The sequence below is a fragment of the Schistocerca cancellata genome, chromosome 6 (genome assembly GCF_023864275.1).
Source record: "Schistocerca cancellata isolate TAMUIC-IGC-003103 chromosome 6, iqSchCanc2.1, whole genome shotgun sequence".
Classification (NCBI taxonomy): Eukaryota; Metazoa; Arthropoda; class Insecta; order Orthoptera; family Acrididae; genus Schistocerca; species Schistocerca cancellata.
This window is the reverse complement of record NC_064631.1, coordinates 722,237,629-722,260,681: the sequence shown is the minus strand read 5'-3', so window position 1 is coordinate 722,260,681 and position 23,053 is coordinate 722,237,629. Positions and strand designations below refer to the sequence as shown.

Genomic DNA, 23,053 nt, shown 5'->3' with positions numbered 1-23,053 from the left:
GCAGTGCAACATGTGATGAAGGTTACTTGGATTGAGAAGGGGTGGCAGGAAAGAGGAAGGGAAAACTGTTGGGTGACAGGCGTGGGGACACTGGGTTAATGGAAACTGGGGCCATAAGGGTTATGGGGATGAAGGGTATTTTGCGAGGATAGTTTCCATCTGAATAGTTCAGAAAAGCTGGTACTGGGGGGAAGGATCCAGATGGTTTGTGTTGTGAAGCAGCCATTGAACTTGAGCGTGTTGTGCTCAGCTGCGTGTTGTGCCACTGGCTGATCAACTTTGTTCTTGGCTGCTGTGTAGCACTGGCCATTCATTCTGTTGGACAAGTGATTGGTTGTCATATCAACAAAAAAAGCTGTACATAACAGTTGGTATATGATGTGGGTGCTTTCACAGATGGCCCCATCTCTGATGGTGTAGGATAGAGCAGTGAAATGCCTGTAATAATAAAAGCTGGGTGCGTGGATTGGGCAGGCCTTGCACCTGGGTCTTCCGCAGGTATCATGTGGTAGTGGAAGTGGCTTAGGGATGTTCTGTAGGTTGTGTGGGTGACAAAATACCAGTTAAGGAGGAGTGGGAAGGGTGTTGGGTTGGATGTCCCTCATTTCTGGGCATGATGATAGATAATCAAAACTCTAATGAAAGGTATGGCTCAGTATTTTCCCGTCCAGGGTGATAAGGTGCAGTGGTGGCACTACTTTGTAGCTGATTCTTGGGGCTGGTGGGAGTATTAGGGCTGTGTGAGGTTATAACATGGGAAATCTGTTTGCAGACTGGGTTTGGGGGACAGTGCACATCTGTGTAGGTCTTTGTGAGACCTCCAGCATTCTTGGCAAGGGAGTTCTCCTCACTGCAAATACGCTGTCCATGGGTAGCTAGGCTGTATGGGAGCGAATTTTTGGTGTGGAAGGGATAAAAGCTGTTGAAGTGCAGGTACTATCAGTTACTGATGGACAGAGGTGTTGATGGTGCCATCTGAGAAGTGGAGGTCACTGTCCAGGAAGTTGTCCAGGTGAAGCCTATCCCTACCTGTCACTGCTGATGCCACCTCCATATACTCCATCAGACACTCATGTCTAATCCCTTACCACTATTAAACACTATATATCCCAACATCCTTGAGACTCCAAACCCACTAACTCATTCCTCAAACACCTTACCAACTATATCCTGCCACACAACTCCTGATTTGAGGGGATGGTATGTAAGCAGATGTGTGGCACATCCACAGGCACTTGCATGGAATCATCCTAGGTCAACTTTTTGTGGGCCTTCTTAGCCTCCAGATGACCCAGACCCCTTGTCTGGTTCAGTTTCATTGATGATATCTTCATGATCTGGACTCTGTGCCAAGACACACTATCCTCATTCCTACACAATCTCAACACCTTCTCTCTCCTCTGCTTCACATGGTCCACCACAACCTAGTGTGCAGTGATGAGAACTCGCTTGCTCTGTATGCTGAATGTTTCATGAAGGACTTTGCAGACTGTTACTACCCCCTAAACCTAGTCCAAAAACAGATATCCCATACCATATCCTCACACCACACCCTCCCACCAGCCCCAAGAGACAGCTACGATGGAGCATCCCCTTTGTCATCCGTTGTCACCATGGACCAGAAAAATGGAACCATATTCTTTGCCAGTGCTATGGTTACCTATCATCACACCCAGAAGTGGGGGACATCCAACTCAAGATCCTTCCCAACCCTCCTAAAGTCATATTTTGTTGCCCATTCAACCTATTATTTATCCACTGCAAGTTGAGGATTCATTTAGTCACTGTTGTGAATGGAAGAAGGAATGCCTTCCCCAGCATTAGGACTGCTGAAGAGAAAGGAGTGGTGGCTACATGCCACAGACCTGACACTGTTGCCCTTAACAATATGCATAGTAATACTTTATCTAGAGGCAGCTTAATGTTATCATTGCTTCAAGATAATTGAATATCTTTCAACTAGTGCAGATTTTCTCCACTTGTGGTAGCGCCAGTAACATAATCAAGTTATTGTGGACAAGCAGGGTATATCATCCTGGTCCATTCCTATGCAACTCCCACTCCAAACTTCTTGCCACAGCTCTGTCTTCCACTCATCACGTGCCTTGGCTGTGCAGCTGTCACCCCTCCGTTTAGCATCTCTAGACAGCTGTCCCCCTCTAAGCTGCTAGCTACCTGCCCCTAACTCATCTTCCTGCCTCCCACTTCTCCCTCCCTCTACCCACCATACTTAACACAATTTCTAACCAACATTAGTCCGGCTGCTAAATTGCAATTCCGGTATTGCGTGTCCAGCCACACAGTGTAGTGGCACAAGTGTGTGTGTGTGTGTGTGGCTAAATTATTTACATTGCACAGAACTTTGTCTACTTTATTTAGATGAATCTTGCCTATTTTTTATTTGTTGATACCTTTCTTGACAAAGCCAGATCGATATCTGGGTGAAATAGTTTTGTACAGAAAGCAAAATACACTATTTTTGCTTTGTGTATAGTAGAGATAACTCCTTTCCTGGCCAACAGGAATTTCATGAGTCTGTGAAATAAGGCTTCTGGCAATGCCCTGATTCAGATTTATTTTTGTAGCACCTTATGAAAGAAGAGAAGTCACAATTAAATGTTCTGACTGCTGTAACTTCCTTTTAGTATCCAATACTCTTTTGCATTTTCAACTAATTTCGAAGAATTTAATTGGTTGCAGAAATGTTGTTATTCCTCTTGAGCAAATTAATTAGAATTTTAAAACTGTGATGTCTTTCTCTTCTTTACTGGACCACATGATTTTTTAATTTCTTTTTTATAAATCATCAGTCCCCTAATATCCACTTGCTTTATTTAAATTAGTACTTGTAGATTTCTAATCTCTCACAATGTTTTTGTGTTTCATGTGCACACCCTAATTAGAATTCTCTTTTTGTCTGATAGCTCTTCCAGAGTATCCCCTCTTGGAGAGCCAAATGAGAGACTATTTTACCTCCAGAATATTTTATTCATGTGTAAGTTCTCATGTCATTTTAGCAGATAACTTTGTGTACTAGGCAAAGTTAATGATAATGTGATAGTTTCCCATTGACTTCTACATTGCAACAATGCGAATGTTTAAGTCGCCCTGAGCACACTCACAAGTAGCATTACAAATTATCCTACCATATTCCCTGATTTACACCAATTGTCACTACTGGAGGAGCTGCTTCCTTCCTCCAGAATGAAGCTTTTGTCTATACCACCACCAATAGAAAAGGCTGGTGCTTTTGTGCTCTGAGTTGTATTGATCTGTTGGTTCTATTCTACATCTACATCTACATCCATACTCCGCAAGCCACCTGACGGTGTGTGGCGGAGGGTACCCTGAGTACCTCTATCGGTTCTCCCTTCTATTCCAGTCTCGTATTGTTCGTGGAAAGAACGATTGTCGGTATGCTTCTGTGTGAGCTCTAATCTCTCTGATTTTATCCTCATGGTCTCTTCGCGAGATATACGTAGGAGGGAGCAATATACTGCTTGACTCTTTGGTGAAGGTATGTTCTCGAAACTTTAACAAAAGCCCGTACCGAGCTACTGAGCGTCTCTCCTGCAGAGTCTTCCACTAGAGTTTATCTATCATCTCCGTAGTGCTTTCATGATTACTAAATGATCCTGTAATGAAGCGCGCTGCTCTCCATTGGATCTTCTCTATCTCTTCTATCAACCCTATCTGGTACAGATCCTACACTGGTGAGCAGTATTCAAGCAGTGGGCGAACAAGCGTACTGTAACCTACTTCCTTTCTTTTCGGATTGCATTTCCTTAGGATTCTTCCAATGAATCTCAGTCTGGCATCTGCTTTACCGACAATCAACTTTATATGATCATTCCATTTCAAATCACTCCTAATGCGTACTCCCAGATAATTTATGGAATTAACTGCTTCCAGTTGCTGACCTACTATTTTGTAGCTAAATGATAAGGGAACTATCTTTCTATGTATTCGCAGCACATTACACTTGTCTACATTGAGATTCAATTGCCATTCCCTACACCATGCGTCAATTCGCTGCAGATCCTCCTGCACTTCAGTACAATTTTCCATTGTTACAACCTCTCGATACACCACAGCATCATCCGCAAAAAGCCTCAGTGAACTTCCGATGTTATCCACAAGGTCATTTATGTATATTGTGAACAGCAACGGTCCTATGTCACTCCCCTGCAGCACACCTGAAATCACTCTTACTTCGGAAGACTTCTCTCCATTGAGAATGACATGCTGCGTTCTGTTATCTAGGAACTCTTCAATCCAATCACACAATTGGTCTGATAGTCAATATGCTCTTACTTTGTTCATTAAACGACTGTGGGGAACTGTATCGAACGCCTTGCAGAAGTCAAGAAACACGGCATCTACGTGTGAACCCGTGTCTATGGCCCTCTGAGTCTTGTGGACAAATAGCGCGAGCTGAGTTTCACACGACCGTCTTTTTCGAAACCCATGCTGATTCCTACAAAGTAGATTTCTAGTCTCCAGAAAAGTCATTATACTCGAACATAATACGTGTTCCAAAATTCTACAACTGATTGACATTAGAGATATAGGTCTATAGTTCTGCACATCTGTTCGACGTCCCTTCTTGAAAACGGGGATGAACTGTGTCCTTTTCCAACCCTTTGGAATGCTACGCTCTTCTAGCGACCTACGGTACACCGCTGCAAGAAGGGGGGCAAGTTCCTTCGTGTACTCTGTGTAAAATCGAACTGGTATCCCATCAGGTCCAGCGGCCTTTCCTCTTTTAAGCGATTTTAATTGTTTCTCTATCCCTCTGTCGTCTATTTTGATATCTACCATTTTGTCATCTGTGCGACAATCTAGAGAAGGAACTACAGTGCAGTCTTCCTCTGTGAAACAGCTTTGGAAAAAGACATTTAGTAATTCGGCCTTTAGTCTGTCATCCTGTATTTCAGTACCAGAGTGGACATTTTGTTTTGATCCAAAGTAATTTTGGCAAGAGGCTCCTATGACAGACTAACTGCCAGGTTCATTGAGACCAAACTTCGGAAGTAGCTGTTACTCCTCCATGACTCTTCCCTTATCCTACTTTGTGACAGATGGAGTTCTGCTCGTAAGTGAATTCAGCTTAGCAGTATTATCACTTTATTGTAAACACTTCCTTGCGGCATGTGTGGTGTTTCTTTCTGTTCTGGAGATGCTCCCTTTCCCAATGTTGCACAACTAAATCACTTTTTTATTCCACCATCACTTATTTCTTTAAATGCTATCTTTGTGTTTGTGCGACAATCAAAGAAAAATTAGCAGTACCTCACAAAATTTAAAATATTGCTTTGTTTCTGATTACTCAACAGTACGATATTTGTTCAAAAAATTTTGGAACATTCATAATTTTGCGCCAGTGGTGTGTTGGAGCAAAGTGCTGCTGGCATCCCTGCATGTGATTGTGTTTAGTGTGTAATTGCTGGAAGTTTCACTGTTGTATGAAAGTTAGCTATTGTTCAGTACTGTAATGAGTAAAACGTTGGGTTGCGCACTTTGTGAATTTCGAGATGATGGAGTTAAAGGAGCAATGTGTCTGCATTAAATTTTGCATGAAACTCAAGAAAATCCATACAGAGACATACCAGATGATGCAGGGAGCCTATGGTGATGAGTGCTTGAGCCATGTTCAGTGTTACAAATGGCTCACATGGTTTAAAAATGGCCAGACAGAACTTGAGGATACCCTTGTTCAGGATGCCTTTGACATCTACTGATGATGCTCATGTCAGGAATGTCAACAAAATTATGCTTGCCAATTGAAGACTGACTGTCAAAGAGATTGGAGAAGAACTTAACATTTCAGTTGGATCATGTCATGAAATTCTGACACAGGATATTGGAATCCATTATGTTGCCACTAAGTTCATGCCACAGCTCATGAGTGAAGACCAGAAAGACTTTCGCCTCGCAGTCTAGGAAGAGCTTTCGGATCACACGTGTAACAATGTGTGTTCCTTAAGAGAATCGTAACTGGTGATGAGATGTGGGTCTATGCTTATGATGTTGAGACCAAGGGTCAGTCTTCACATTACATTGGGAAAGGTTCTCCAAGGGCAAAAAAAAGCTTGTTAGGCCAGGACAAATGTCAAAGATATGCTAATAGTTTTCTTTGACTTTGACGGATTAGTTCATCAGGAATTCATGCCACAGAGACAAATTGTTAATTGATGGTACTACTGGGACATGTAGCAATGTCTACTGGAAAATGTGAGAAGGAAATGGCCTGAAATGTGGTGAAACAATTCATGGATCTTGCATCACGGTAACACACCTGCACATTTATCCCTGTTGGTGCATGATTATTGCACAAAAAATGAAATCACTGTGCTGCCTCACCCTCCATACTGTCCAGACCTGGCCCTGGCAGATTTTTTTATTTTTTATTTCTAAAGTTGAAAACCCCATTGAAAGGACAAAGATTTACAACAATAGATGAAATAGAAGAAAATTCGCAGACAGTGCTTAGCACGATCCAGCAAGAAGTGTACCAAGACTGCTTTTGAAGTAGAAATGGCATTGGGAGTGGTGTATCAATTGTGGAGGAGAGTATTTCAAAGGAGACCATGCACAATAAGTAAAAGGTAAGTGAAAAAAAATTTTATGGACAAAGCTGTGGAAGTTTTTGAACAGGCCTCGTATATGTAAATTTCTGAAACTACTTACTTTCTAAAGACATGTTGCTATGATTTTATGCCATATTTCACTATCTGATATAGTTTTTAAGTTTTAAAGCTGTATATTCGTTGAAATGAAATTTGTTTGTTACAAAATAAAATTATGCCGAGTATTTGGCATATATCTGCTGCCTTTCTGATTCAGAGCAGAGTTCGTGCTGTGTGACAGATCCCAGAATCTCCATTCTGGCTTATGGCCAAGGGGAAAGAGAAGAAAGCTGAAGCTTCGATGGAATGGCTGAGAGGCTCATTAGCTCACCATAAAATGAATGAAGAAATGATAGAGGTTCAGCAACATGTGGCGTCAGATGATCGTGCAGTCTGCATTCTCTATGAACCACAGAAATTCAATGTGCAGCATGACAATCTTGGTCTTGATTTGAGCCCAGGAGAATCTGTACCCAAAAGTGTTGCAGAGAATAGGTGCAGCAGTGAACGTGGATGTGGTGGGGTGAGTATTCTTTGATCTTATCTTATGATGGGTCTTGTTGCTTATTTGTCAGAGACTCAGTAGCTTAATTGTTTAGCCCTGCAAATACAAATGAAATATTTAACAGCAATAATTGTATGGATGGGAAGGTTTTAACAAATGCTTATTGATGTTTTCATATAACATAAATTTACATGCATTTAGTGTGAGATTACCTTAAATATGAAACATTATAAGAAATCAAGGCATTTGTACACATGCAAACTAAATGCATGATTAATAACTGGGGATGCAATAGAGTCAGAAAATGGGCCTGCATCAAAGCTAAAGATTTCAAGTAAAAGAGAAGATTAAAAACAGCAAAAATTGTGTAAAATTGTTAACACATGAATAATTGATCCTGAATAAAAAAGGGAAGCCTTATATCTGGCACTTTGAGGATGTGTAATGGAATGGAATCGGCCTCTGTCAAAGAGATGATGGTGGACAAAAAGTACTGGTTACTAATCTGAATCACTGAAACTGTGTGACAATACAGGGCAAAACATGTTTTGATAACAAAAAGAATAAATTTCAGTTGCCTCCATATCCGAGTAGCCAATGTCTATGACTACCAAGCAAATGACCGAGGTCCAGTTCTTAAAAGTTTCTTTCATGAGAGAGATGGATTGGGGTACTCGCTCAACTGAGGACCTGTATAAAATAGCAAAGGTGACTGTAGGTTTGTAAGCTGAAGTCAGAGCAATAAGTCCACACCTCATGTCATTCAGTGACACCTTTGGCAGTGAAAGAAGAAATGGTCAGCTATCAGCACCACATTGTTCTCAAGATCAGATCATGGAGCATATTTTCTGCCCTGTACAAGAATATGCACTCATGGTCTAGTAGTATAAGTACTCAACATGTAGCGGTAGCTCCTTCGACTAGTAATCAAAGTGTCCTGGGTACCAAGTCCAGTCCCAGCCGCTGCTTAAATTCTGCACAAAAATCATCAGTAGTGCTAGCCGAACACTTCCTGTATAAGGAGTCGCCCTTGTTCTAACAATGGCCTTGTCAAGAGAAGCAGAGTTTCAGGGCAAGCTCTTACTCTTGGGGTGGGAAACTGCCCCTAAAAGGTGATTGGTGGCTTGAGGATACAGAAGACAATGGAAACCACTATATCAAAGACACATAATGTGTATCCATAGGTCATGTGGCCTGTAATTGAAAATGTTTCATGATGATCTCTCCATTGGAAAAAGATTTCAGATTGTTAAGGATTTCTGGTCAGACAAATGTAAGGTAATATCAATATCAAAAGAAAATGGTATAATGAGGGTAGGATATCCAGTATGAATAGGAAGATAGGGCATAGTGTAAGTTACTGTGAACAGTTCAAAGACAGGGCTGTTCTGATCAGAATTTACAGCAATAGTTGAACAGTTGAGATATATTTGCTAATGTCACAAGCAGAAGATAAAGATATAGAGAAAGTATATGAGGCTGTTGAATGGATAATTCAATTTTTAAAGGGAGAAGAAAATTTAATAATCATGGGGGACTGTAACGCTGTAGCAGGGGAAGGAACAGAAAACAGAGTTACAGGGGAATATGTGATTATAGTAAGAATGACAGAGAGTTCTGCAATACAGGTTAGCTAGTAACAGCAAATACACTGTTCAGAAATGACAAGAGGAAGAGGTATAGTTGGAAAAGGTTAGGTAACATCATGGTCAGAAAGAGATTCTGATATCAGATATTGGTTTGCAAGGCTAACCCAGGAGCAGATATAGACTCAGATTATACACTCCTGGAAATTGAAATAAGAACACCGTGAATTCATTGTCCCAGGAAGGGGAAACTTTATTGACACATTCCTGGGGTCAGATACATCACATGATCACACTGACAGAACCACATGCACATAGACACAGGCAACAGAGCATGCACAATGTCGGCACTAGTACAGTGTATATCCACCTTTCGCAGCAATGCAGGCTGCTATTCTCCCATGGAGACGATCGTAGAGATGCTGGATGTAGTCCTGTGGAACGGCTTGCCATGCCATTTCCACCTGGCGCCTCAGTTGGACCAGCGTTCGTGCTGGACGTGCAGACCGCGTGAGACGACGCTTCATCCAGTCCCAAACATGCTCAATGGGGGACAGATCCGGAGATCTTGCTGGCCAGGGTAGTTGACTTACACCTTCTAGAGCACGTTGGTTGGCACGGGATACATGCGGACGTGCATTGTCCTGTTGGAACAGCAAGTTCCCTTGCCGGTCTAGGAATGGTAGAACGATGGGTTCGATGACGGTTTGGATGTACCGTGCACTATTCAGTGTCCCCTCGACGATCACCAGTGGTGTACGGCCAGTGTAGGAGATCGCTCCCCACACCATGATGCCGGGTGTTGGCCCTGTGTGCCTCGGTCGTATGCAGTCCTGATTGTGGCGCTCACCTGCACGGTGCCAAACACGCATACAACCATCATTGGCACCAAGGCAGAAGCGACTGTCATCGCTGAAGACGACACGTCTCCATTCGTCCCTCCATTCACGCCTGTTGCGACACCACTGGAGGCGGGCTGCACGATGTTGGGGCGTGAGCGGAAGACGGCCTAACGGTGTGCGGGACCGTAGCCCAGCTTCATGGAGACGGTTGCGAATGGTCCTCGCCGATACCCCAGGAGCAACAGTGTCCCTAATTTGCTGGGAAGTGGCGGTGCGGTCCCCTACGGCACTGCGTAGGATCCTACGGTCTCGGCGTGCATCCGTGCGTCGCTGCGGTCCGGTCCCAGGTCAACGGGCACGTGCACCTTCCGCCGACCACTGGTGACAACATCGATGTACTGTGGAGACCTCACACCCCACGTGTTGAGCAATTCGGCGGTACATCCACCCGGCCTCCCGCATGCCCACTATACGCCCTCGCTCAAAGTCCGTCAACTGCACATACGGTTCATGCCCACGCTGTCGCGGCATGCTACCAGTGTTAAAGACTGCGATGGAGCTCCGTATGCCACGGCAAACTAGCTGACACTGACGGCGGCGGTGCACAAATGCTGCGCAGCTAGCGCCATTCGACGGCCAACACCGCGGTTCCTGGTGTGTCCGCTGTGCCGTGCGTGTGATCATTGCTTGTACAGCCCTCTCGCAGTGTCCGGAGCAAGTATGGTGGGTCTGACACACTGGTGTCAATGTGTTCTTTTTTCCATTTCCAGGAGTGTAATTAAGTAATGATGAAAAGTATGTTGGCATTTAAGAGAATTTTCCAGAAGAATCAGTGTGGAAAGATGTGGGATACTGTAGAACTGAGGATTGAGGTGTGTTTGATAGTCTCAAGGGCTGTAGATACTGCAATGATGAATACCACAATAGGTAATTCAATTGAACAGTAACTGACATCTCTAAAAAGGGCAATCTCAGAAGTTGAACATACATTATCCACAAATGAGAGTTGAATGAAAAGTAATGCCTCCACCTTCGTTAATTGGGTTTGGATGGGAATATTTTAATAAATAAAATGCAGAAATAATCCTTAGACTGTGATCTTTAAGTACCAGTATACACTTTTCCACATAATCACCAGCCAATTAGATACATTTCTGCCAATGATGAACAAGTTTTCTGAAGCCATTACGGAAGTAGTCGACACACTGTTTCCACAACCACAGGCTCACAGTTCTATCAACTTCTTCATCAGAAGCATAATGATGTTCCCGCAGATCATCTTTCATTATCGTGAAGAGATGGAACTCAGATGGTGCTAAGTCTGGAATGTATGACGTATGCCGTATGGTGGTGAGATTCAGTCTCTGAAGTTCTGCTCTGGTGGCACGTGAAGTGTGTGGTTTGACATTGTCATGCTGCAGGAAAGCATTTCCCTTTTCCTTTTGGACCCTTGTTAGCCATTGTTTCAGAGTTTACAGCATTGTGATGTAATGCTCTGAATTTATTGTTGTTCCATGATCAAGGAAATCAACATGGATAACACCATCTGTGTCCCAGAACACTGTGACCATGGTTTTTCCAGCTGAGGGCTGTGTCTTGAATTTTTTTTCTGGGGCTCACAACACAATCACCATAAACTGCTTTCATTCTCTGACGAATCTCCTTTGAGGTGACACCTTCTGCTGTCAAGAATTCAATGACTGCACATTGCTTAAATCGCATTGACCGACTGTCTGCGCAGGGTTACATACTTTACACTGTAATAACACAACTGTTCAATGCTACGGCTTCCTGCCAACTGGAGCTGTAGAAAAGAGGCTATGGAACAAGCCAGTACCTGCCCCATACCAATGCTGTCAACTGTTGAAGAGTTATTGGTAGTTGGGAGCTCCGATGTTAGGCACGTAATGGGGCCCCTAAGGGATATGGCGGCTAAGGAGGGGAAGAAATCCAGTGTGCACTCCATGTGCATTCCGGGTGGAGTCATTCCTGATATGGAATGGGTCCTTCCGGATGCCATGAAGAGCACAGGGTGCAGCCAGCTGCAGGTGGTGGCACATGTCGGCACAAATGACGTGTGTCACTTTGGATCTGAGGAAATTCTCTCTGGATTCCAGCGGCTATCTGATTTGGTGAAGGAGGCCGGTCTTGCTTACGAGAAGAAGGCAGAGCTCACCATCTGCAGCATCGTTGACAGAACCGACTGCGGACCTTTGGTGCAGAGCTGGGTGGAGGGTCTGAATCAGAGGCTCAGACGGTTTTGCGACCGTATTGGCTGCAGATTCCTTGACCTGCGCCATAGGATGGTGGGGTTTCAGGTTCCGCTGAATAGGTCAGGAGTTCACTACACTCAGCTGGCGACTACACGGGTAGCGGAGGCTTTGTGGCGTGGACTGGGCAGTTTTTTAGGTTAGAAGGCCTCGGGAAAGTACGGGGTGTGCTGCAAAGGGTGCATGGCGAATACAGGACGTGCTTGGATCAAGTAACAATCAGAATTGTAGTTGTAAATTGTTGTAGTTGTGCTGGGAAAGTCCCTGATCTTCAAGCGCTAATAGAAAGCACACAAGCTGAAATCGTTATAGGTGCAGAAAGCTGGCTAAAGCGTGAAATAAGTTCAGCAGAAATTTTTACGAAGTCTCAGATGGTGTTCAGGAAAGATAGATTAGGCAGAATTGGTGGTGGAGTGTTCGTGTCTGTCAGTAGTGGTTTATCCTGTAGTGAAGTCAAAGTAGATACTCTGTGCGAATTGGTATGGGTGGAGGTTATACTTAACAGCCAAACTAAGTTAATAATTGGCTCCTTCTACCGAACCCCAGACTCCGATGATATAGTTGCTGCACAGTTCAAAGAAAATTTGAGTCTTGTAACAAATAAATACCCCACTCATACGGTTATAGTTGGTGGGGAGTTCAACCTTCCCTCGATATGTTGGCAAAAATACTTGTTCAAAACTGGTGGTAGGCAGAAAACATCTTCCGAGATTGTCCTAAATGCTTTCTCCAAAAATTATTTTGAGTAGTTAGTCCACGAACTATTGCCCAGGAGTAGAACATTCAAAGGTGCTCAAAGTGGTGACCCTGGACACTGATACACTGGTGCACTTGTTGAATGAAAGAATTATTTACTGCTTCGAGTGTTGCCTCCTGAAGAGAATTACAAGCAAGCACAATACGTTCCTGCATGTCCTCTGGAGTTGCTGGAATATTGCAATAGACAACGTCTTTAATGCATCCCCAAAGAAAAAAGTCCAGAGGATTTAAATCAGGAGACCTAGCAGGCCAAGTAACTGTTCCTCCTCGACCAATCCATCTGGCAGGATAGCTTCGGTTCAGAACACTATGTGCACGCAAGGCATTATGTGCTGGACATACATCGTGTTGATACCACATAAGCATTCTGGTTCTTAATGGCACTTCATCCAGAAGAAGAGGAAGCATTCATCTGAGGAAGCTGGCATATGCTGTGCTGTTTAGACTACCATTGATGAAATAAGGGCCAATAATTGCAGTAGCAAGTATCCCACACCAGACGTTAACTCTGCGTTGATGCTGATGTTCCACCTGTCTAAGCCACTGTTGGTTATCGCTGGACCAGTAATGCATGTTCCATTGTAAATACGTGTCCTTTGTTTGAGAAGAACATTCATCAGTAAATAGAACATTGGAGAAGAAGTTCGGGTTGGCAAGGAGTTGCCTCTGTGCCCACTGACAGAACTGTACATGATTCTGGAAATCATTCCCATGCAATTCTTGATGTAGGTGTACATGGTAAGGATGGAACAGCTTATGTGTAAGAATACGAGGTACACTGGTTTTAGGAATGTCAATCTCATGTTCAAGCTGTCGTGTGCTCACATGTGGATTCATAGCAACGGAAATGAGAAAAGTAACTTCGGCAGCTTTGTCTGTACGGGTGCTAGGATGATTGCGTTGTCGTGGGTTGAAATTACCTGTTTCCTGAAGCGTTGCAATAAGACGAGAAAACATCCATTGGGAAGGTGGGTTCTTGTCAGGATATCACTCTCTGTACAGTTCTGCTGCCTGTATAGCATTTCGCCCACATTCAACAACAACAACAACAACAGTAAAAGAAACGTTATGTCAATGCAGTTTGTAGGGAGGACAGCCTTTACTGTATGCCTACTCTACACAACAGTATTTAAAAGGACTAACTACTGTAATAAATGTACCCATACATAAGGAAACAGTATTGCAATTACTGTTCTGCTAACTTACGTTCCCCATAGATGAGCAGCATTTCTACCTTCTCTTCGTTGACGTCAATTCTACTCACACAACTCTTCAACTGATGATGGTTGACAGAATGAAGGGTGTGCATGCTACTTATGTTTACATTTGTCCTCTGTCAACATCAGCACATGGATGTGTTCCATTACCACCGAGCGAGGTGGCGCAGTGGTTAGCACACTGGACTCGCGTTCGGGAGGACGACGGTTCAATCCCGTCTCCGGCCATCCTGATTTAGGTTTTCCGTGATTTCCCTAAATCGCTTCAGGCAAATGCCGGGATGGTTCCTTTGAAAGGGCACGGCCGATTTCCTTCCCCATCCTTCCCTAATCCGAGCTTGCGCTCCGTCTCTAATGACCTCGTTGTCGACGGGACGTTAAACACTAATATCCTCCTCCTCCTGTTCCATTACCCTAAGTACCTGCCCTAAGCGCTGGTAGCATCAACGTCAATGTTGTGTTCTGTAATTAATAACATTGTGTTTCAGTGAATGGTACACTGTGATACATTTCTGAATAGGTCTTTAGGAGAGGAAATGAAGTACTGATTAAAAAATACAGGGTGCCATTTAAAAAAGTCATACTGCTGTTCATATCTTTATAAAAAACAAAGCTGCAATGAAGGCAATCATACTGATTGGTGTCCCCCTGATGGCTAAAGAACATTTGTTTGAAACATTTTGTAATTTGCACATGGACAAACAGTTACTTAGGGTGGTTAAGATAAATGGGACACCCTGTATAATCTTTGGAACAACAAAGAGGGAACAATAAGATTAGAAGACCAGGAACAAAGTGCTTGGAGTAAACATGGTATAAGACAGGGCTCCTCTATTGTTCAATCTATACATCGAAGAAACAATGATGGAAATGAAAAATAGGTTCAAGAGTGGGATTAAAATTCAAATTATAGGATGTCAGTGATAAGATTCACTAATATCATTGCCATCCTCGATTAAAGTGAAGAATAATCACAGGATCTGTTGAATGAAATAAGCAAATTAACATTTTATTGTGTACAGAATATTGATTGAGAGTAAACTGAAAAAAGACAAAAGTAATGAGAAACAACAGAAATGAGAATAGTGAGGAACTTAACATCAAAGTTGGTGATCATTAAGTAGATGAAGTCTAGGGATTCTGCCACTTTGGAAGCAAAATAACACATGATAGACATACCAAGGGGGACATAAAAAGCAGACTAGCATTGGCAAAGGGGGCATTCCTGGCCAAAAAAAGTCTGCTAGTATCACACATATGCCTTAATTTGAGGAAGTACATAGGAGGGCAGCATTGTGTGGATGTAAATGATGGGCTGTGGGAAAAACCAGAAAAGGAGAGACTCTTTTGAAAATTAAGTGGACTGATAAGAAAACGAATGAGGAGGTCCTGCATAGAATTGGCTAAGAAAGGAACATATTGAAAACACTGACAAGAACACTTTAATTCTCTCTTCATCTTTTATTTAGGATCTGGCTTCAGATTTGAAAAATTTAAAATTCATAATCAAAATACCCACGGGTGTACTGCCGGGCTACAGTGTCCAACGGGCACCCGTAAATCAAGCAAACGTATAGTTGTGACGACCACGGCGGACAGAGCCATCACTCCAATGTCATCTCAGACGCTGTCGCAATCTGTTCCACCATGCAACCGTGGCGTGGGGTGCAGATAGCGGAGGGAGCGCGCCGCGGGCGGAGGGTATTTAAATCGAACCCAGTTCCCTCTGAGTAGCCACAGCGTACGGATCTCCGTGCCGGCACGTTCACAGGAGCTCAGTCCGTCAGTTCACCTGATGATGGCGACATATATGATCGCCGGGATATAAAATGGCCCGTTGGACTCTGTAGCCCGGCAGTACACCCGTGGATATTTTGATTATCAAATATGCCGGGAGAAACTCAAGAATCACTTAAAATTCATATTCAAGTGTTTCACATAATGTTGGTACCTGTGTCCTAGGTGCTTTATATTGACCATTCAGTAACTGTAAACTTATAATTATTTGATTGTACTTTTGACTTATGACTTTCCCATTTAGATTTCATAATTGCTTTTATCTGCCATATTTACTTAGTAGAATTAACAATTTTTATGTTTTCTTACTTTTGTTCATAATTTACAATTTCTTTTAGGCTGATACAGTTCATGTGAAGTTTGTTGATTGTAAAGAGAAGCAAGTTCAGTCTGACAGCACAAGTCACAAATCACGCAAATGCTTGAAAGGAGAAACTTTGTGTCCACAAATCGTTCTTTCTGGATATTTTTTCTTTACACGATTGTCAGGAGCTTCTAATACTGCAACTTATTTCAGAAGTTTTATCCATGCATTTGGGCTGCAATTCAACATACAGTGGGTGCTGGTACGTACACAAATATTTCAGTTCATAGTTAGTTAGCTTGTTAGTTACTTAGATGTTCCATTGATTATTTTGAATGACAAATTATAATGATGTAGAACAAGTCATTTTACAGTCACATGGCAAATTATTTCATACATATGGTTACATCCTGAACATTTGTAAGTTATTTAATTTTTTATTACAAGAAGAAAAAATATTTAAGGTGTGAATTAGTAATTCCTACCCACCAAAGTGGTAGAAGCCGACCTCAGGGAAGATCAGTTTGGATTCTGTAGAAATGTTGGAACACGCATGGCAGTACTGACACTATGACTTATCTTAGAAGATAGGTTAAGGAAAGGCAAACCTATGTTTCTAGCATTTGTAGACTTTGAGAAAGCTTTTGACAATGTTGATTGGAACACTCTCTATCAAGTTCCGAAGGTAGCAGTGGTAAAATACAGGGAGTGAAAGGCTATTTACAATTTACATAAACCAGATGACAGTTAGAAGAGTCGAGGGACATGAAGGGGAAGCAGTAGTAAGAGAAACAAGTGAGACAGGATTGTAGCCTACCCCTGATGTTATTCCACCTGTATATTGAGCAAGCACTAAAGGAAATAAAAGAAAAATTTAGAATAGGAATTAAAATCCATGGAGAAGTAATAAAAACTTTGAGGTTTGTCGATGACATTGTAATTCTGTCAGAGACAGCAAAGGACCTGGAAGAGAAATGGAATGGAATGGACAGTGTCTTGAAAAGAGGATATAAGATGAACATCAACAAAAGCAAAATGAAGATAATGGAATGTAGTCGAATTAAATCAAGTGATATTGAGTGAATTAGATTAGGAAAAGAGGCACTTAAAGTATTAGATGAGTTTCGCTATTTGGGAAGCAACATAACTGATGACGGTCAAAGCAGACAATGGAAAATCCAGGATGGAATGAAACAATATTATGTGAAGGACAGTTGCCACTCACCACATAGCGGAGATGCTGAGTCGCAGATAGGCACAACAAAATTACTTTCACAATTAAAGCTTTCAGCGATTGGCCTTTGTCAACAATACAACCACCCACCCACCCACACACACACACACAGACCCCCCCCCCCCCCCCCCCCCACAGTAGTCAGAATGACCAACTTCTTAAACACTTTATTACTTTTATGAAGATTGACAACTGTATAAGAATGTGATTGTGACTTTGAATCTTCTGAACTAATGATACAATATCCAGTATCCTACAATTTATGTAAATATTGGTTCTGAGCTATAGGCACCAACAATTTCTGGAAATGCTATTATGAATACCATGTTTATAATTATGAAATGGTTTAATTTATTTTGAGACCAAGACTAAAATTCATATGTGTGCATCAGCAGAAAGCACATTTGAAATGGAGGAAAGCACTACAATAATTCCAAAACCACCATATTCTTCGGTTACACAATTTAATAATAATGTATGAGCATTAAGTTCATGTACAGCAAATGCACTTTTCTTCAGTAGCATTTTGACTAGCACTGTCTGTCCTTGTCATGGTAGGGACATAATCTGGCTTTTTTTTTATCTGGCTTTTTTTTTTAATTTTAAAAGGAAAGATGTCTTCAGATGTTGCTTTGGAAGGTATAAGTTGGTGTTATTGGTCTCTGTGCTTCCAGTGAAAATGTAGTGCCTTGCCATAATGTTAACCTTTCAAAATCTCTGAATAATAACAGCTACTTTCCTGCTGTTTATGAAATACTTAAATTGTGTTACTTTAATGATGGTATGCTTCATAAAACCAGTTCATAAAAATTCTCAAATCCAAGCACAGGCTACATTTCCAGTAACTGTTATCATCAACTGAATACTGAATCCTAACATACTTTCCCTCCCTTTGCTGCCCTTTGAACTGTTTTACATTTTTTTAATGTAATAAACTTGTCAGTTAGTAATTAAAAGCTAATAATAGCGAAATTTTCATTCCTTTCTTCCTTGTTGTCCAAAGAAGTTTTGTTGAACACTGTTTTTTCACAATATCTGCAATTGGGATGTACCTTTTCCCTCTTTAAATTATGACTGGTTTCATTTGCTTGTTAATTTAATTAATGTGATATAACATGTACTAAGTATGACACATTTTTCAACAGGTGTATGCCTCACTTCTAGGCTTCATTAGCATTAGCATCTTCACAGTGCTGTTGAAAAAGTTTGGAAAACGAGAACTGGCACTCACATCAATTGTGGTCTGCTGTATCTGTAACATAGCACTTGGCACTTGTGTAAATGTGTTTGAAAATAATTATGCAGGAGTTAGGCACAAAATGGATTGTAATTCAGTGACTTTTGCTGACGCAAAAAGTGGTTCACTTGGCATGTCATACATAGTAGATGAGCCGAATGCTACAGATGCTAATATTGATCAAGTAGGTGAAACAGGAAATTTCAAACAAAATGGCACAAGACTCACCATATTTAAGTCAAATGGAACAGACATTTGCAGTTCAGCAGTGACAGTTGATAATGTTCTACAGCTTCCTGTCACTGGAATAGCTCTAGTAGCTTTTACATTGTTGCTGTTCTCGAGATACATTGGAGTTTATGAAATTCCTTGGATCTATGGAGCTGAGCTATTTCCTGTAAGGTAAGTCTGTTTAATACATGGCTCATAATTTGGAACTGAAACAACTTTTATGTTACTTTGCACTGTAAATCTGGTTCAAAGAGTTTGTCTGTACAGATGTGACCGAGATTTGATAAAAAATATACACTGGTAAGTTAATACAGTTCTCTTTCACTAGACAAGCAGCTACAGAATGGAGGCAAAATGAGTTGTTGACTTTTGAGTGCTAAGGATGAGGAGGGGAAGATAAGAATATGAGCAATGTGAAGGTAAAATTCGGAAGCATTAGGCTAGTGAGCTGTGCCATAGGGTTTAAGACATATGATGTGTTCATTTGCTTTCAGATATCTGTATCTTGTTAATATGAAATTTGAAAGCCACATAAAATCGTTTTAACTGACCCTATAAGTTACAGAAACTACTGAAAAATGAACAGTTGAGAAAATTATTGCAGTTATTGGTTGCAGATTGTAGTCTAGGGACTATTTCTAGGGACTATTTCTTATCATGCAAAGACATCGCTGTTTAAAAGCAAATGCCAGTGGGCATCACATGTTATAATTCCTGATGACCTATTACTAGTTGCACCAAAATCAAAGTTACACACACACACACACACACACACACACACACACACATAGAGAGAGAGAGAGAGAGAGAGAGAGAGAGAGAGAGTGAAAAGATTGCTACACATTCGGGCTTTAGGCCAGGAGGCCCTCTCCTAAAGTAGAAGACACACAATAAATGTTGTGTGCAGTCTGCCCACAGCACCAGTGACAGTGGTCGTGTTGGCCGTATGTGTGTGTGTGTGTGTGTGTGTGTGTGTTGAGCTTGTTTGAATGTGTGTGTGTATGTGTGTGTGTTGGCGTGTTTTCTACTTTAGAATGAGGCCTTTAGGCTGAAAGCTCAAATGTATAGCCGTATTTTTGTCGTGCCTGATTGCAGCTCAAAGCCTTCTTTATACAGTGAGTAGCAATCTCTCTTTTTTGTGATTTACTAGGTTGCCTTTTTTGTTCAGATCAGCACAAATAGTGTTTTACAGTATAGTGAAAGTTTATCATCATTACAGTGTAGATTAAGTTTGTACATGTTGCTTATCTTTTGTTAATGCATATTTTTCAACAAAAACCCATTTTTAGTAAAAACATGTTCTTACTAGTTAATTTAAGTTATACTGAATACCTTTGTTATAACTAGAATTACTGGTGGTCAAAAATAAATGTCAGTTAAAAATGATTTTGGCTAGACAAAACATGTTTTGACAAAATGACTTCGTTAGAACTGTTTAGACCCAGATCAAGGTTCATTTAGGGTACACATGATGCATTATAATGATTCTAATTTGTTGAGCAGCATTGCCTGACATCTAAATCAAGAAACACAATGGAAGGAAGAATTTTTATAAAGGATATTACAAACTGATGAACATGAAAAGAAAATCAGAAAAAAACACTCTCAATATTATCACAGAAGAAACTTACAATAAATTTCTATACAAAACTGAAGAAGCACAATTAGCTGAAAAAAAGCCAATGCCCAATGGATTACTAAACCACTCTGAGCCCACAGCACTACTGCATGGATGATCTATTTTTAAAGTTTTAGTTAGTGGCATGCCATTACGGGCCACAGTGAAAGGTTTAATTTTTCTAATGTCTGGCTGCATTAACTTCTAGGGCCTAACCATTCACTCATCACAACTGCCCAAATTATTTAATAGAACATAGGCAGGGATTTGTGTAATAAAGTTTCACAATTCACAAGGATTTGAGTTTCATGAAACTATTAGATTTATTTTCCTTATGACATGCAGCAACAAGGTTAATCAGCTTCCAAGGGTGTTTATCCTATGCAAGAGTGTAAATAACCTTGCAATATCTCAGCTAGGTCCCAGCTTATTCCAAAGCCTCAAAAAATTCTAAGTCCAACTTGTTTCAGATTCAAATTAGTTCTCAGATGCTAACTAGCAAAAATCATGAGTCAAAATCCATACTCTAGATTTCAGAGTTCAAAATTCTCCCCTGATGAGAAAATCCTCCAAGTCTACAGGTCAAAATTATTATGTTCACAGGTGACCCACATGAAAATTTTCAGACTCCACAACTCCAAGCTCTTAGAGAAATCTCAGTACTTTCATGAGATGACCAACTCACTGCCCATTAAACTCGCACAGAGATTGTTCACGAATACCTCCCAAACCAGCCTGCCTGAGCCAAGATGTCGGCCAGGTATTTATACTTTGTTATGGGTCATATGGGTCAAATCAAGTACATTTACCTCCTGGCCATGTAAAAATGTAAATCTATTGCTGTGCACAAGTATTATATATGAAATCAATACCAAATTTTATTATCTATCAGTGCTGACATAGTTTTAGTTCACACACTGGTTTTCACATAAATTACACTTTCAACATGGAAAACATTACTGATGTTTATGCTCTTCCTGGGTATGCTGCCGGATATGATCGTTTTCACTGCACGATATATCGGCGATCCATTTGGCCTCCATCTTCAGATGCGATCGCTGAGTACACAATCATGCTGGAACTGATTATGTACTCAGCGATCGCACCTGAAGATGGCAGCCAGACGGATTGCCGAAATATTGTGCAGTGAAGACGATCACATCTGGCAGCATACCCGTGAAGAGCAAAAACATATAAGACACTGGGAAAATCTGTGGTATCACATTACTGATGTTATTGTTAACAAATATAAAATTTTAATTGTGAACCTGTTTCTACTGTCTTAACTATTTTTATACTTTAATGCTGCCATAACTTTTACAATATAAATTAATCTTGTGGCTAATTTTGCCAATTTTTCAGCAAGGAATACACATTCCAACCTTTAGTTAAAAATGTTAATGTATATCACAGTTTTGGTTTAATTCTCTAATAGGTCTCAATGAGATCTATCCATTGACACTCTATTTATGAAAATTGGTGTAACTGTCACTGAGTTAGAAATTTTAAAGTTGATACAGTTTATAAGTTGTTTATCACAGAATAACTTAAAAACTACTCATTGCACCGAGGGTGCACTTATACCCTTGTACTCACTATAATCTTCCCTTTACTTTCTTGGTGCTGGCTTTCCAGTATCTTACTGGGGGCAAATGCACATTTTATTAGAACATATCTGATGTTTCAGTCTTTAACAAGATCCTTTAGTCTCTCATGGTGGCCCTTTCCACAATATTTCTCCACAATGGCTTTTGAGCACTGAAAATACTGGCAACATGCTTTCAGGGTGAGTCAGTCATCTGCTAGTGTTGGAATTTCTTGTACATTGTGTCTGCTCCAGTAGCAGAGCTCAAAGAGTGCCAATATCTAGCGAACAAACCACAAAGCTGTTGCCACTGTGGATGGCCACACTCAGCCACCACATGGCTTGCTACCATGCTCTCTTAGCTGTCAAATGTGAGCTCATGAGCCAAAAATTCTCACACACAGCATAACAAACTCTGCATTCTTGGCTGCATCTGCTCCCAAAGCTTATGATGTGCCTGCTTGAGGACTGTACCATCACAACTGGCAAGATGGGCCCTGGCACTTCAGGGGCATGTCATCACAACAGTATACAAACACTGATGCAAACATGAGGATACTGACTACCTTTCATGGAATCCTTTGGCAGAATGCACCAGCGTGAGTGAAATCTCAATCATCACTGTATTAAATGACATTGCTGTTGAACAGAGGTAATATCCAGCATTGCTAAAACCATAGAAGCCTTGAACAATGAGGAACCAATCAAAGGAGGATTCCGATTAATAAAAAGAAAACTGTTTGAGAGGACCTTTGATCCAACAGGGCAGAAATGGTTGCTTGTCATCCCAGCTCATCTGTGGCCAGCGAACCTGAGGCATTTTCACAATGCTCCAACATCTCATCACCTGGGATTCATGGAGACTTTAGACCCAGTCAGGTGTAGATATAACTGGCCTTGTGTTTGCCGATCTATCAGACACTATGTGATTCACTTAAGGATGCCAATGCTGGAAACACTTATCACAGCTACCTCTGGGGCATCTGACAGCACCACTCCACCAAATTGGAGTCAACCTCTTGGGGAAATTTCCAAATTCAGCAAAAGGGGATCAATAGATAATAGTCTGCACTGACTATCTCATCTACTATGCTGTCACCAAAGTTGTGCTGACTGCTGAAGCTTTGGAAATCCCAAAGGTTCTTGCAGATGATATCATTCTGAAGCACAGAACACTGCATGCTTTGATCTCTAACCATGGAAAAGTTCTGCAGTTGATACCAGTATCAGAGATAATTT

General features: G+C 41.3%; 1 protein-coding gene across 1 annotated transcript in view; it reads left to right on the top strand.

The window, feature by feature from the left end:
- Positions 1-23,053, top strand: part of LOC126191568 (facilitated trehalose transporter Tret1-like) — a 279,926-nt gene that overhangs the window by 252,452 nt on the left and 4,421 nt on the right. Inside the window, exons 6-8 of the mRNA XM_049932489.1 lie at positions 6,871-7,152; positions 15,944-16,171; positions 18,289-18,782. Of these exons, the coding sequence (XP_049788446.1) occupies positions 6,871-7,152; positions 15,944-16,171; positions 18,289-18,782 (1,004 nt within the window). The remainder of the gene's footprint in view (positions 1-6,870; positions 7,153-15,943; positions 16,172-18,288; positions 18,783-23,053) is intronic.